The sequence below is a fragment of the Nansenia antarctica genome (assembly GCF_963989245.1).
Source record: "Nansenia antarctica genome assembly, chromosome: 3".
Classification (NCBI taxonomy): domain Eukaryota; kingdom Metazoa; phylum Chordata; class Actinopteri; order Argentiniformes; family Microstomatidae; genus Nansenia; species Nansenia antarctica.
The window spans coordinates 84,311,123-84,328,188 of NC_137688.1; the positions used below are offsets into that span (position 1 = coordinate 84,311,123).

General features: G+C 48.7%; 1 protein-coding gene across 1 annotated transcript; it reads right to left on the reverse strand.

Moving 5' to 3' along the window:
* Positions 1-1,015: 1,015 nt before the first annotated feature.
* Positions 1,016-10,871, reverse strand: LOC308154528 (major facilitator superfamily domain-containing protein 6-A-like; the record flags this gene model as incomplete). The annotated part of the gene is made up of 6 exons (XM_080527675.1): positions 1,016-1,147; positions 2,888-3,177; positions 4,518-4,616; positions 4,726-4,887; positions 7,458-7,555; positions 9,241-10,871. The coding sequence occupies 6 exons, from the start codon at positions 10,869-10,871 to the stop codon at positions 1,016-1,018; spliced, it is 2,412 nt and encodes an 803-aa protein (XP_080383801.1).
* Positions 10,872-17,066: the final 6,195 nt, after the last annotated feature.

Consider the following 17,066-nt stretch of genomic DNA (forward strand, 5'->3'; position numbering starts at 1 on the left):
AAATGTCATGTGCTCATGTTATCGGTTGCTTGTTGTTTCTGTGTTTTCTGTTTTTCCCCATATTGTCAGCGTCTTTGAGCCTCGGAAAAGCGTTATATAAATCCAATGAATTATTGTTATTATTATAAATGATGTGATGGAACACACTTGTCCAACCAGAAACACCAGTCAGTCAAGGCAAATGTCCCATCACTTTCGGTGGCCCAAAATAGTTGTGTTATTTCTATGTACACAAATCACGATCAAATAAAAGCGGAGAATCTCTACTTTAACCTCATAGTGATTGTTTGATTTCAAATCCAAACAGGTGGATGGTTTAGAGCCCAAAGACGAAAAAATACTCCCATTCCTTATGCTGGACACGGTATTAGCGACTGGTCATGTTAGCTACTTGTAATAACCAGCACATACAGTAGGTCTCGAATATCAAACACAAACACCCCAAAAAAATATTTTATCATCACGCTCGACAATCTTGTTATTACTCTCGACATACTACGTATGTCTTGTTGTCATGGTATTCTTTGATTGTGATGCGTTCACTTTTCCAGCATAATACCAGATCTAGACGAAAAGTATTATTAACAGAATGTCAGATGACTTACTTACACAGACAGGACATTATGCAGCATTATGCAGATATAACGAACATTACAGACAGACAGATACACTAGTTAGTCAGAGTTGGTGGTGTACTGTACAGTATAACATGAATATAACACACATTTAAAGGCATGTAAAAGAGGCACTTCTACATACCAACATCTCCTTTATGGTCCCATGATCCAACAAACTTGTCAGCAAGACTTTAAAGGACGTTATCCTATTCCCAGGGCAGCAGTGCTCTCGTACGTTTATGCTTTTCCTACTTATATACCTGGTAAAAGCAGTCAAAGGAGAAGGACCTTTACTGCGAGTGGCAGCTCTGTGTAAATAACACAAGCCTCCGCGACAAAGGCCATCTGAAGTAGTCTGCCCCGGCAGAGAGAGCTTGAGTCCGTGAAGGGAGGGGGAGTCAGGACGAGGTGGTGGGCGCCCCCGGTGGTGGGGGGGTGTACTCCTCCCGTTGATCGGCGCTGTGGCCAGGGTCAGGGCGTGACGTCTCCACCGCTTCATATTCACTACTAGAGCGCCGCTCATTTGTCTCCTAGCAAACAGGGAAAGGAACCTCATTGGTTTACAAGCCTCGATGACAAAGTATTTGACACACTCAAGAGCTGATAGTCAAACCATGCACTACGTACACTAGGGAGTCCGGATATTTTCCCAAGCCATCACCCCACACACACACAAACACACAAACACACACATGCACACACACACACACGCACATGCACACACGCACACACACACACACGCACACACGCACACACCACATAACCATTTTACTCTCAACCCAGGGAAGAGTTCCATCAACCTGTGCAACAGTATATTTTCTCACCTTTCTTCTTGTGTAGGAAGGCGTAGAATTGAAAGAAAAGTGTTAATATGAAATCATGAACAAATAATAGCAATATAATTATAATATAATAAAGCAATATAATATAATTAGCAATATAATTGCTATTTGTTGCACTTCTGGCTAGACGCACAATCATTTCGTTGCATTGTCTTGTACTATGTAATGACAATAAAGTGAATCTACTCTAATCTAATAAAACAAATCACACATTCAAAATTATTATTATTATTATTAATTATCATAAAACAGCAACAACAAAAAAGTACAGTATACACTTACAGTGGGGGAAATAAGCCATAATTACCAAAAAGTAAACACAAGTCGTAATTAACATGGTGTAATTAACACAATTAACGTTGTAACTAACGTGGTGTACGTGGACATCCAGACACCAACCCTTTTAATAAACAGAAGGAGTCCCTGTCTGTCTTTGCATGAATGAACATAGTTGCCCAACCTTGCGTCATTGTTGACAGTGCCTGACGTGTTCAGAAGGTGTGGGGATGATGACGTGATGAGGGAGGGACTTCCAGCGGCCCCTGGTCCTATACTGGTCTACTAGCATAGATCTGTTTGTCTCATGATGACGGATGGATAGATGATTCACTTACTTAAGACAAATGATGTCTTAAATATTTTCAAGGCAAGGGACTCAGTGGTACAAAGTCCTTAAGTATTTTATTAAGGCAGTGGAACCTAAACTTCGGTTTAGGGGATGGAACCTCACTTGTGTGGGGGGGATTAAGACTGTGTTATTAAATGTTTTTACTATTTATTTCTTACATTTGTTTCTCTTCTTTTATTGTATTTTATCTTTATCTTCTTTTTACCGTTTTACTACTTCCCCTGCTTTTATATTCATTTTATGCTTATATATGTTTTTATATTAACTTTTTTATCCCTGTTGTAAAGCACTTTGAGCTGCATTTCTTGTATGAAAGGCGCTGTATAAATAAAGCTTTACTTACTTACTTACTTACTTCAAATGTAATTTGAAAATGTGAATAGCTGCAATGGAGATATGTTGAATAAAAAAAAACTTGTTGAATACTTATTTCCCCTGCTGTAGGCTAGCTGCTAGCACATGGAGAGAACAACACTGTTTCCCCTCTTTGAGCCCTCGTCTTGACCATGACATAACATAACTAATCAGTTATGATGCTTTCATAGCGATTTTAAAGGTCTTAGAAGGTGAAAGCATTGGAAGTTGTCATTGCTTTTAATTCAGTATCTGTGCCCGCCCAAACCTGCTTTTAATTTATTTAAGTTATTTTGTATGACGTCTATCTGTGTATTGAATGTATGCCCGTGTCCTTGTGCTACCCCTCTTGGCCAGGTCAAAGAGATTCCTTATCTCAATGAGGTCACTGGTTAAATAAAGGTTTCATAAAAACAAAAACATTTTATAAACGGCCGTAGCCTCACCTGCAGGGGCTGAGTCTCTGTGGGCGGGTGGTTCTTGGTGAGGAGGACCAGCTCTCTGATCTGAGAGATGGCGAAGGCCACGGTGACCCAGGGCGAGCCTGACAGCACCCAGGCCGGCTTGTTGACGTCCTCCTGCTCCTCCTGGTGTTTGGTCTTCCTGGGGGGCAGCCGGAGCTCCTGTCGGGGCGGCGCCGCGGTCATACCGCCACTCTGGCTCTGCACCAGGTCGATGGTGGCGATGGGCACGGGGCTGGAGGGCACGGGGATGTTCTCAGCCAGCATCTGGTCCTCTGCAGAGGAGGAGGAAGAGGAAGACGATCGGTTTCTTTTTCCGTCACGGAAAATATCATTTAACACTACAACAGCCGTGCCTATTTTACCTACTACTGTAGTAGAGCTGCCTTGGGGGTCAAATAGACCCCCTTTTTAGAATATAAATCTGCTATTTACACACAGAGATCACTAGAGGGCGCTTCTTTTATTAGCCTGCCTCCTACACAGAAAAACTGCAAAACATCTTATCCTGAAGTGATTTTGAAAATGTAAGGATACTGGGTGGTAGAACGCACATATCTAGGAAAAGTCATGAAAGGAGGGTCCTGAAATTTGATCGAGTGCAAAGATAGAATAGTTTTTTTTACTCACAGGGGTCACAATGACCCCTCACGGCTCTTCTAGTGTTAACTCGTTCAGTTGCAGAGCGTGAATAAAGTTGTCAGAATTTTTAACATTCTACTGCGCCAAGGGGCGCCTTTATTCGCCAAAAATGCATAAATTATGATGCTTTTTGTAATCAAAGTATTGTTGCTAGGTAAATACCACATACAATGCTTTATGGCACTTTACGTGATGAGTGTTCCGGAATTTCTCTGGCAGTTAGTGAGCTAAAGGATATGAATGAATGAATGAATGAATGAATGATTGAATGAATGAATGAATGAATGATTGATTGAATGAATGATTGAATGAATGATTGAATGAATGATTGAATGAATGATTGATTGAATGAATGATTGAATGAATGATTGAATGAATGTTTGAATGAATGATTGAATGAATGATTGAATGAATGTTTGAATGAATGATTGAATGAATGAATGATTGAATGAATGATTGAATGAATGATTGAATGAATGATTGATTGAATGAATGATTGAATGAATGTTTGAATGAATGATTGAATGAATGAATGATTGAATGAATGATTGAATGAATGATTGAATGAATGATTGATTGAATGAATGATTGAATGAATGATTGAATGATTGATTGAATGAATGATTGAATGAATGATTGAATGAATGTTTGAATGAATGATTGAATGAATGAATGATTGAATGAATGATTGAATGAATGATTGAATGAATGATTGATTGAATGAATGATTGAATGAATGTTTGAATGAATGATTGAATGAATGAATGATTGAATGAATGATTGAATGAATGATTGAATGAATGATTGATTGAATGAATGTTTGAATGAATGATTGATTGATTGAATGAATGATTGAATGAATGTTTGAATGAATGATTGAATGAATGAATGATTGAATGAATGATTGAATGAATGATTGAATGAATGATTGAATGAATGATTGAATGGCATCCCCCCCCCCCCCCTCCCTCACCCTTCTCCTCGCTTTGTCCGGTGAGATATTGGATTAAGGAAAAGATGAGGAGGATGACGAGAGACGCCATCCCGATCCCTCTAAAGGTCTCTGCCGCTCCTAGAAAGAGACACAAACAAACCAAATCAAACTTAACAGTAAGAACATAATGTGGTAGGTAGCCTGTCTACTGGAGATCAGAACTGACACTACGGGGCCGGTTTCATACCAAAGTAGTTGACAAAGACTCCCCCCACCATGGCGCCACAGCCACGGCCCAGGCCCAGGTGGACGCCCTGCAGGATGCCCTGGGCGGAGGTCCGCAGGGCCGGGGGCACCGCAGCACTCAGGTAGGAGATACAGGCCGCCCACACGGAGGCGTGGGTCACACCTACAAACCAACACAAACCAACACAGGGGTCATGGGTCAATCACACCTACAAACCAACACAGAGGTCATGGATCCTAGGATGAAAACAAAACAGGATGACGTTGTGTTCAGTTAGCTGGAAGAAACTTCCCGGAAGATCTTAGATCTGCCCCAACTGGCTACTTTTAAAAATAGGCTAAAGACTCTGCTCTCTACTGTAGTAACCTCTGCCTTTAATCATTAAGATATGTGACTTTTTAAATTAATGTTATGCCTTTAATACTCTTTTAAATCTTTTTTTATACTTCCCTTTTTATATCTATTTGATGTAAAGCGCTTGAATTGCCTCTGTGTATGAAAATGTGCTATACAAATAAATGTGCCTTGCCTAGCCTTGCCTTGTTTTATTGAGTTAATACATTATTAATACATTATTAACTCAATAAAACAACACTTCTAGGCAAGACAAGTTTGGTCTGGTCTAAATGTCCTGTTAATAGCTGCAGTGGAAATATGTTGAATTAAAAAATGTTGATGTGTTGAACACTTAAGTACTGTACAGCCTAGTCACTGAATGATGCCAAGAGGAAAGCCATTACGAGCAAAACATTTGTAAATCCAAAACAATCAACGACTGCATCCTGCCATTTCAACAACTCACATTTTTCAGAAAATACAAATAAAAAAACAGACACATGTCTTAACCTGCCTCAACTATCAGTTGCTGTTTTCAACAGCAAAACACATTTGAAAAAAATATCCAGAGAGGAAACTGTGCTTCTTTTGATGTTATTTGAGCTCTAGCCCAGAAGATAAGGATGTGGTGACACGTGCTGACTCATCCCTTCTGCTCAGCACCCGGGCCTGTGAGTGAGTGTTCGTTCGACGTGATGGTTGCATGCAGATGAAGTCCTGTGATAACCTCATCTCTCTTAGTTCTGTGGGTGGGGTAAAACACTCCTCTCTCTAGGATGTACGGCTCAGAGTGAAGCCAGCGCCAAAGCAAACAGTTTTACAACAAATCAAACAATCGAAACTGAGAACAAAAATGATAGTCACACACTCAAAAAGGCTACCGAGCTGAAACAAGAGATGTATTTTTTTCTCTACTAAAGCGTTGTACGTTGGTTGCATCCTGTGGCCTGTAATGTTACTGAACAATGCAGGGTGGGGTTGATGATGATTAACTAGAAAAGCAGAACCCAATAGTGAACGAACATATTTGTACAGTGAACAATATGAAGAAGTTGGGAGAGGGACTGGTTGGTCTGACTAGTCTAGAGCCATCAAACTGGCTCCTAAGTGTTCTATGACGCAACACAAAAGAATTAACAGCATTTAAGGCGACTATTACGTCCACTAGTCACGTCATGAGGCTTGAGGCATTCCATGACGTTCCCTGTTGGTTACGCTGTACTGTATTTAAAATGACAGTTTTTTGTATTGCTCTGTTTGATGTTGTAATGGCACTTTTATGAATACTTTCTGTAATACCTTCTTGGTCTTTCTGAGGCTGGATGACTGTTGCCCGGGGTGTCAAACTTGTTTTGGTCGCAGGCTGCATTGGAGCGAATGCAACCTCATGCGGGCCGATTTTTTCTTTTTCACATTTGTTAGTAAAACTAAACTAACGTCCACTGCTGTGTGCACCAGTGCCTCATACAGTATTATTACAATACCCCTATTACAGTTGCCTATACTCAGCCTACCCACAATGCCACAGAGCTCAATATTACAGCAGCCCACTCAAACTCTATATAAAATATATACTGTATGTATTTTATTTTGTTATACTATATACTGTATATCTACTTTACCAAGTACAATACATATATGTACCATAAGTAGGAGTCTAACTTGTTTATGTCCTTTTTCATAAACACCTGCTATCAATCAACCCAGATCTATCCTTAAAAACCATCTATCCTTTTTTAGCAGATCCCCGGGCTGTGTCTGGTCACCCCTGGTCTAATGGACTGTGTCTGGTCACCCCTGGTCTAATGGACTGTGTCTGGTCACCCCTGGTCTAATGGACTGTGTCTGTCACCCCTGGTCTAATGGACTGTGTCTGTCACCCCTGGTCTAATGGACTGTGTCTGTCACCCCTGGTCTAATGGACTGTGTCTGTCACCCCTGGTCTAATGGACTGTGTCTGGTCACCCCTGGTCTAATGGACTGTGTCTGGTCACCCCTGGTCTAATGGACTGTGTCTGGTCACCCCTGGTCTAATGGTCTGTGTCTGGTCACCCCTGGTCTAATGGTCTGTGTCTGGTCACCCCTGGTCTAATGGGCTGTGTCTGGTCACCCCTGGTCTAATGGACTGTGTCTGGTCACCCCTGGTCTAATGGACTGTGTCTGTCTGTCACCCCTGGTCTAATGGACTGTGTCTCACACCCCTGGTCTAATGGACTGTGTCTGGTCACCCCTGGTCTAATGGACTGTGTCTGGTCACCCCTGGTCTAATGGACTGTGTCTGGTCACCCCTGGTCTAATGGACTGTGTCTGGTCACCCCTGGTCTAATGGACTGTGTCTCACACCCCTGGTCTAATGCAAAGAACATGATGTCACTGTCTGTTGTCCCCCCGCTTACCTTGAAGGACCTCCATGGGCAGGACTATCCACGCGTTCTCCAAATAAGAAATATACAGGTAGCGAGCTGTGTTGCACGCCAAGCCAATGTACAGGACCCTGGGGTGGGAAACAGCTTATTAGTAACATGACCTTGAGAGGTTAACTACTCCAACTTGTAAAACTAAACATGTACTACATTCTATCTCTGCTTGTTGAATAGACAGTCAGTGTCATCTCTACAGGTAGAGAGAAAGGTATACTTGAACACAAGGTACGGTGTTAAATAAGAAAATAATATCACAAAAAAAGGTTAGAGCAGAGTGATGTGTGGAGTGTTATCATAATTCTACAGGGAAATTCATTCATCCATGGTCCAAAGAAATAACGTAGAGGCACTTAGATAGATTGGCACTTGATAGGTGTAAAACACAGACGTACATCTAACAAAAGATCACAGAAACCTTTGAACTACTGTAATGTAACTGTTACACTTCCAGGATGAAAAGTATGTTCATGTGGTTGGAAAGCCACTTCATCTCTGATGGACATCTGTTAATGTTGCTATCACTTAATAAAAGCCACATTACAAAAATGCTTGGTGTCCTCAACTAATAAATAACCCAAAACCCACTACAAGGCTCTGTCTCGCTAATAGGTGGTGATATTGTGAGTTTACATTTTTTTACATTTAAATGTTTGGCATTTAGCAGACGCCTTATTCCAAAGCGACTTACAATCAATACATTTGAATACTAAGCATGTGAATCAGCAGTCCACCATTCGTTGCAGGAAGAGTACTCTAGCTCGGGCCCGGGGCCACTGATAGAAGGAAAAACCTTCTCCCTATTATCGCCTTCTACTAAAACTATATATATATATATATATTTTTTTTTATATTACTGGAGAAACTGAGAAACAGTACAAGGGGGGCAATAGAAGTTCTTGGGGACACAGTAGAGGGGAAAGCGGGTGTCTTTAGGAGACGTGGTGGTGAGGAGCAGTTAAGATGTTAAAACATGGGTCCCAAAGCTGCCTGAGCGTCTCTCTCTCTCTCTCTCTCTCTCTCTCTCTCTCTCTCTCTCTCTCTCTCTCTCTCTCTCTCTCTCTCTCTCTCTCTCTCTCTCTCTCTCTCTCTCTCTCTCTCTCTCTCTCTCTCTCTCTCTCTCTCTCTCTCCTCTCTCTCTCTCTCTCTCTCTCTCTCTCTCTCTCTCTCTCTCTCTCTCTCTCTCTCTCTCTCTCTCTCTCTCTCTCTCTCTCTCTCTCTCTCTCTCTCTCTCTCTCTCTCTCTCTCTCTCTCTCTCTCTCTCTCTCTCTCTCTCTCTCTCTCTCTCTCTCTCTCTCTCTCTCTCTCTCTCTCTCTCTCTCTCTCTCTCTCTCTCTCTCTCTCTCTCTCTCACACCACACTCTCAAATGCCAGTGCGCTGTGCAACAGATACGTCATTCTCAAATACCCCTGTGCCAGTAATTGTTTCACAGTGGGGCATTCAGTACTGTCGTTGACATCATAAAGGGGGTGGTGAGTGTGAAAGTCTATTTGTGGTTTCTTTTACCTCATTTACATGTATTACATGTAATCAAATGTTCTTTATGTTATATTGAAACCTAGCTATTGACGGGAGTGGAACTATGTACAAGCCTTCTTTCATGTGTGCTAAATAAAGTCAACAAAAACAACATTAACAACAACTGAAAAAAGCCTCAATGGAATGCTAAAACCATCTGCTTAAGACATGAAGAGGATCATGTGATGTCCCTTCCTAAGTCATAATATCAGCCTGCTCCACACCAACACCATCCCTTACCTGATGTGGCCCACCAGCTCTATGAACTTGTGGCTGGTGAAGTAGGCGGCGAGCTCGGCCATGTGGCTCAGGACAGAGCAGACTCCGAACAGCGTCGGCGTTCCCTTCAGGTCCTCCAGGTGCCAGTAGAGGAAGGTGAACATGAAGCCGTAACCGAACCCCATGAACCAGGCGACGAACAGCACCGTGCTGTACCGGACGCTGCAGAGCAGCCGCAGCAGGTCGCTGTACGTGAACTGGTCGGCTGCGCTGCTGCTGCTGGACTCGGGGGACTGGTCCCCCCCCAAGCTGCCCTCCGAGGAGGGGGACACCACGCTCCTGACTCCCTGCGGGACCGCCCCCGCCCCCGCCCCCGTCGCCTCTTCGTTCCCCTGCATCAGCTCTCGCCGGTACTCGCCGCTGTCGAAGTAGAACTGCGTGGCGACCACCAGGGCCACGGCCATCAGGACGCCGAACACGATGAAGGCGATCTGGTAGTTCCTGTACTCGGGCGCCACGCAGCCCAGGCCTTCGATGGGGACCGTCAGGTGCGTGTGGTCGATCCAGATGCCCACCAGCAGCATGGCCAGGCCCCAGCCCAGGGAGCCCCACATCCGCTGCAGGCCGTAGCGGTCGCGGCGGGTGCCCAGGTACTGCAGGGTGACTGTGTCCACGATGGTCACGGCCGGGGCGCTGAAGAACTCCCCGACGATGATGACCAGCAGGATCAGGAGGAAGATGGTCTCCACCTGGTCTTGGTTGAAGACGATGACGTACGTTTTGGGGAAGGTCGGGGCCGGGGGCGGGGGGGCGTGAGTGGTCGAACTCAAAGTCGTCGTCGCGGCGGGGGTGGTGTTTGACAGAACGTGACCGGTGGTGGTGTTCCCCTGCTCGTAAGGAACCACCGTGACCGTGAAATTGGAGTCCGAATCGGCGTTTCGTTCATACCTGCGCCGTACGTGAGAGGCGGAACCGAGGTCAGTCAAAAGCAATGGCGATCGGCCGTCCAAATCCCGACGTCTTCTTCTCGCCGTGTGATTGGTGGAGTTACCTGTAGTAGGCGGTAGTGTGACATTCATGGGGGCTACGGTGGAAGGAAGCGTGGCGGGGGCCACTGTGGTGAAACCCACTTCCCGACAGCTCATGCCAGCTGGTTTGACGAAGCCGATGCCGAGGTTGAACACCAACCAACACAGCACGGAGAAAAGCAACACCGGTTTCCCCTTCTTGAAGCGGTCGGCCACCACCCCCCAGAAGGGGGCGCTGCAGAATTCAATAAAGTAGCGGATTCCAACCAGCAGGCCGCTGCGGCTGGCTGACATGCCGAGCTGTTTGTAGTACACCGCTAGGAGGGGATGGAGGGAGCCGTAGGCGGCGTAGAAGAAGAAGTAGAACACTTTAGAGACGAGGAGTTGGGTGTTGACTCGGAGCCAGAGTCTCTCGCAGCAGTCTGTGGCCCTGGGCGGGGAGGAGGCAGCAGGTGGTGTCCCCGGAGCAGGTGTGTCTGAGTCGGGTACGGAGGAGGAGGAGGAGGGGGGGGGGTCTGTCTGCAGCTCCAGGGACAGACTGTTAAAAGGCTCGGCGAGGACATACTTCCTCTTATGGTCCTCCTCATCCTCTGTTAGGATGGCGACTTTGTCATCAGTTGCCATTTTCTGTGAAATAGACATTATGGAGGTTAGTTAGTTAGTGGCTGACATGTGAAGCCCTGTTTGGTCAAAGTACCAGACAACGAAATGCAGTTTAGCATCTAACCAGAAGTGTTATAGTGATATAAAACATGATAGTCATAGTGATAGGTACAGTATGGCAAGTATAGGTGTTGTGAAGGCCCACAGTTTAGTGCCAGTTTAGTTTCCCCAAACCAGCCCTATTTTTGCCCCTAGTATTTCCTTTGTTATTTTCTATACAATTATATACGTTTCGTGAAGTATATGTATTATTCTTGTAATGTTTTATGCATATGTTTGATGACGTAGTATCCGGGGTGTGTCTGTGACCCGGATGCTACGTTCGGTGGTGGTATATAAGAGACGGAAGGGCGGAGTCAGTCGGAGTGTGTGTAGAGAAGCCGAACGAGAGAGAACTAGAACGAGAGAAGCAACGAAGCCGATCTAAGATGGCGGATTCAGCAGCGAGCACACCGTGCAGCAACTGAAGACGCCAGGAAAAGCGATTCTTGAGTGAGCCACTGTAGCCTGTTAGTTGTGTTCCCGTTGGACCGTCTTGCCAGCAGCCGGCTGTTCACCGTGGGACCAAGCGGGACGCCAGCTGGACATTAATCGTCGTCTCCACGAGCAACCACAGACTCCAGCGGAGCTTCAACGCGGACCACTTCGTCGACGCACATGCCAGTCAACCAGGCCTCAACGCGCACCACGCCACTGGACTATAAGCCGGTTCAGGCCAGAGACTGTCAGTGAGTGATTGAGAGTGTGTGTGGCCGGCCGGGTGGGAATGTATATATGGGGATGTATACAACCGTCGTGTAATAAATGTGTTGTTCATCTGTAATACCGTGTGTTAGTTGTTTGTAGCTTCAATGCTAATGCTAGTTGTTTGAAGGCTAATGCTAATGCTAGTTCCCTTGCTAATGCTAACGACCTTAACTGCTAGTCTAACGGTTTGCTGTCGCCCCCTGCCTGTATCCTCTTATACTGCCTATTTAGCTCCCTTAGTTAGATAACCAGCCCTTTCCTAAAAGTATACAGTCCTTTTCAGCTACTCCCTGGTTACATTTGGTCCTTCGAGCCGGATTGGTAGTGTAGTGATAGCATGGCTGAGCGCAGCCAACCAGACCAGACAGTTACCCCCCCTTCTCCGCCCCCTGAGCCAGAGCCACGACCACAGAGAGTCCCGCGGTTGCCTCCGAGGTTACAGGAGTATGAGCTTGAGCTCGAAAGCTCCCTGAGTGATAGCGAGGAGCGCACTCCACGGGATACAGTGGTCGGAGAGGCCGAGGTGTCCGCCGGCGCGCGGGTGGCTAGCACTGAGACAGCCCTCAACGAGCACCAGCCTGAGGATGAGATGGCAGAACCGCAGGGTTTTGCCGTGGAAACGGAAGAACAGGAAGGAGAGGCCCGGTCCGACAGCGCCTGCGGGCGGAAGAGGGAGGGCCTCAGCCTTAACGATCTGCCTCCCAGTACGGCGCGCTCGAGACCTAGCTCCTGTCGCTCCGTGGCTTCCTACCGGTCCAGGGCTTCCGTGGGCAGTTCTGCCTCTGGGGCGGATAGCCTGCACTCCAGAGGGAGTGGTGCCGCGCTGTCCGAATGTATGCGCCAACAGGCCGAGATGGCGTTAGAGCGGGAGCGCCAACAGGCCGAGGTGACGTTAGAGCGAGAACGCCTCCAGTTCGAGCGTGAACGAGAGAGGGAACGCATCCATTTCGAGCGTGAACGCCTCCAGATGGGGACGGCGGAGAGACAGCGCCAGGAGGCGCTAGAACGCGAACGCCTCCAGATGGACGGAGCGGAACGCGTGGCCAGCCTCCAGCGCCAGGAGGCGCTAGAACGCGAACGCCTCCAGATGGACGGAGCGGAACGCGTGGCCAGCCTCCAGCGCCAGGAGGCGCTAGAACGTGAACGCTTCCAGATGGAGCGCGACCGCCTCCAGACGGAGAGGCAGATGAACGGAGCGGAACGTGCGGCGGAGAGACAGCGCCAGGAGGCGTTAGAGAGGGAACGCATCCAGTACGAGCGCGAGCGCCTCCAGATGGAGGGGGCGGAACGCGCGGCGGAGAGGCAGATGGCGAGAGAGCAACTGCACGCAGAGAAGATGGAGGAAATGATGCAGACCATGCGCGACGTGTGCATCAGCAGAACTCCGTCGGCCTGTAGCTCCAGAGTATCATCCGCACGGCCCTCTCGAGTGCCATCTCCTGAACCCCCCGCCGATGGCTCCATGACCCCCGCCAGGACTGTCCAACCACAGGCCCAGCTGACCACCTGGAAGGAAGAGGACCAGGGACCCGACCGCTACGCGGCCCAGAGGGAGCCAGCGTCGCTGCCCGGGAGGGGAGTCATCCCCCAAGAGCGTAGCACACCCCTAGGTCCTCCAGTGCACCAAAATGCATGCAGGCCGGACACCCAGACCGTCACTCCAGCACCGATGATCCACTACAGGATGTTCCCCCAGGTGGAGGGACCCAAGTTCCCCTTCTTCAAGGACGAGGACAGGAGCCAGTATGTGGAGCTACGCATCTGCCTAGACACGCTCTTGGACAACTCCTGCTCAGAGTCCTACAAATATGCGATTCTCCTTCAGCATGTGAGGAACCCCAGAGCCCACAACATGGTACTGGCCCATGCCTCCGCACCGACACCTTACACCAGAGCGCTCGCTGACTTGGATGCCCGCTACGGTCGTCCCTGGAACCACGCCCTTGCTGAACTGCAAGCCCTCGAACAGCAGGCCCCCATCAAGGATGACCGGGCGCTGGATGACTTCGCGCTCCGCGTGCACACCTTGGTTGGGATGCTGAAGACGCAGGGCCCAGCTGGCGCCAGCGAGATCAACAGCACCTCCAACGTAGAGCGGCTGCTCCGCAAGATCCCACGCTTCCGGCAGGAGAGGTTCCGGCGACAGCAGCGCGTTCGTCACCCCGGGAAGTTGGGTCTGAGCATGGCTGCCTTCGCGGAGTTCCTACTGGAGGAAGTGCATGACACCAACGTAGACGCCATGGGTTACGCTGAGCCGAAGAAGGAGAGGGAGAAGGGAGACCGCTGGGACGGGCCGAGCTCGAACAGAGGACGCCCAGTAGGAGTGCTGCACACGGAGGAGGAGCCTCGGAGAGAGAGGACCACCCGACCTGAGGGAAAGGATTCCTCTCAACCCCCTCCAAAGGGACGGAGAGGTCCACCGCCATGTCCGTACTGCACCAGCGAGCACTGGCTCAATGAGTGCAGTGACTTCAACAACCTGAGTACCGAGGCCAAGCAGAGGTGGCTCGAGAAGAACCAGAGGTGCTGGAACTGTGGGCGCGACCATCTGGCGAAGAACTGCACCTTGAGGAGGAAGTGCAACCGCTGTGAGGAGGTCCACCTCCACATCCTACACGAGGTCTCCCTCGCCAGGTCCACGGAGGGCAACAGAAGCCCTAGGTCCGGTCGCGCACCGGAAGAGGAAACCCCTGTCTACTACCTAGACTCGCCACAGAGCAGCGGCTCCAAGGTTCTACTGAAGGTGGTGAAGGTCCGACTTCACCACAACAACGCTGTGTACGACACGTACGCCGTTCTAGACGACGGGTCGGAACGGACCATCCTTCTCCAGGGGGCAGTGCGCCAGTTGGGGCTCCAAGGGACTGCGGAGAAGCTGACTCTGCGCACGATACGTCGCGACCTTAAAGAGGTCACCGGGGCGAGAATCAACTTCTCTATCTCCCCGGCGGGGCGGCCGTCGGATAGACATCGGCTTCAGAATGTCTTCACCGCCGACCAGCTAGCGCTCTCCCGCTACGACTACCCCCTGGAGAGGTTACGCGCAAGATATCCCCACCTACGGGGAGTAGACCTACATCCGATAGAAGGAGCGGAGCCAACCCTTCTCATCGGCTCGGACAACGCTGAACTGATCGTGTCGCTCCGTCCTCCGCTGAGAGGACCACGAGGCTGCCCGATGGCTGTTAAGACTGCGCTTGGGTGGGCCCTCCAAGGCGCTACCGAGTGGAGAGAGAGGGACGGGAGAGCTACGTCATCCCTCCATGTCCGAACCGAAGAAGCACACCAACCAACCGGACCGCCTGGAGTGGAATCTATTGCTGCCAGTGCACCTGGAACAGTTAGTACCACAAATGGTTCACCACAGGATGACCAACCGAGGAAGAAGTCTCTGTGGACAGAGCATAAGTCTCTGGATGGGAAGCCTTACTACTACAACTCCCAGACTAAGGAGTCCCGGTGGTGGCGCTACCGTGCCATGGCGGCAACAGCTGTTGCCGAGGAACACCTGCAGGTGGCCATGCACCCTCACGTGGCCGAGGTCAGCATTGACGCACCCGTCAACTCCGTCGAGTACACGTCAGCCATGAAAGTCTCAGCCAGTATTGTAGACGCCTCCAAGGAGGAAAGGCCGAAGTTGGCGAAGAAGAGAGTAAAGTGGAACCCAGAAGAGGAGGCCAAGCAGGCCTTCAAAGAGCTTCTGGAGGAGGATGGTGGTTCATCCGACGCGTCATGGGAGCAAACCATGAGAATGATCATCAACGACCCACGCTACAGCGCCCTGCCCAAGCTGAGTGAGAAGAAGCAAGTGTTTAAGGCCTACCAGGCTAAGAAGGAGAAGGAACAAGCCAAGCAGCTCAGGAAGAGGAACTGTGAGGCGCTGACGAGCATTCTGGACAACATGGCCAACGTCACCCACTGCACCACCTGGTCCGAGGCCCAGCAGTACCTGCTGGACGACCCCTTCTTCGCTGCGTACGAGGCGCTGGAGACCATGAACCAGGAAGACGCTCTGCTCTGCTTCGAGGAGCACATCCGCGCCCTGGAGAAGGAGGAGAAGCAGAAGATTCTGCTGAGGGAGAGAGACAAGATGTCCGAAGGTGCCGTGGTACTGGTGAGGGACCAGTCCCTTCCGCGCGCCGCCTGGCAGACAGGCAGAGTGGTCGACACTATCACCTCATACCTCGCGCTGCTGGGGCAGCCTAGCTAGTGTGCCTTCTTTAGTTAACTGAAACCGAGGGTTTCATGGGGCGGCTGTTGTGAAGGCCCACAGTTTAGTGCCAGTTTAGTTTCCCCAAACCAGCCCTATTTTTGCCCCTAGTATTTCCTTTGTTATTTTCTATACAATTATATACGTTTCGTGAAGTATATGTATTATTCTTGTAATGTTTTATGCATATGTTTGATGACGTAGTATCCGGGGTGTGTCTGTGACCCGGATGCTACGTTCGGTGGTGGTATATAAGAGACGGAAGGGCGGAGTCAGTCGGAGTGTGTGTAGAGAAGCCGAACGAGAGAGAACTAGAACGAGAGAAGCAACGAAGCCGATCTAAGATGGCGGATTCAGCAGCGAGCACACCGTGCAGCAACTGAAGACGCCAGGAAAAGCGATTCTTGAGTGAGCCACTGTAGCCTGTTAGTTGTGTTCCCGTTGGACCGTCTTGCCAGCAGCCGGCTGTTCACCGTGGGACCAAGCGGGACGCCAGCTGGACATTAATCGTCGTCTCCACGAGCAACCACAGACTCCAGCGGAGCTTCAACGCGGACCACTTCGTCGACGCACATGCCAGTCAACCAGGCCTCAACGCGCACCACGCCACTGGACTATAAGCCGGTTCAGGCCAGAGACTGTCAGTGAGTGATTGAGAGTGTGTGTGGCCGGCCGGGTGGGAATGTATATATGGGGATGTATACAACCGTCGTGTAATAAATGTGTTGTTCATCTGTAATACCGTGTGTTAGTTGTTTGTAGCTTCAATGCTAATGCTAGTTGTTTGAAGGCTAATGCTAATGCTAGTTCCCTTGCTAATGCTAACGACCTTAACTGCTAGTCTAACGGTTTGCTGTCGCCCCCTGCCTGTATCCTCTTATACTGCCTATTTAGCTCCCTTAGTTAGATAACCAGCCCTTTCCTAAAAGTATACAGTCCTTTTCAGCTACTCCCTGGTTACAATAGGCTATACAGGTATATACGTTTACATGTATGTACAGGAGAGGATAGTAGTAAGTGATGTACAGTTAATGTAGCTATGTCTATACTGTGGTCTATACAGATATGTATACATATTGGCTATATCAAAGAGGTATGTGCAATGTGCAAAAAATATGATATGTGCAAAAAGTAGTTTAACTACATTATTAAAGTGTGCGCACGATTGGAACATGGGTTGGCTTTCCAACACATTCCCT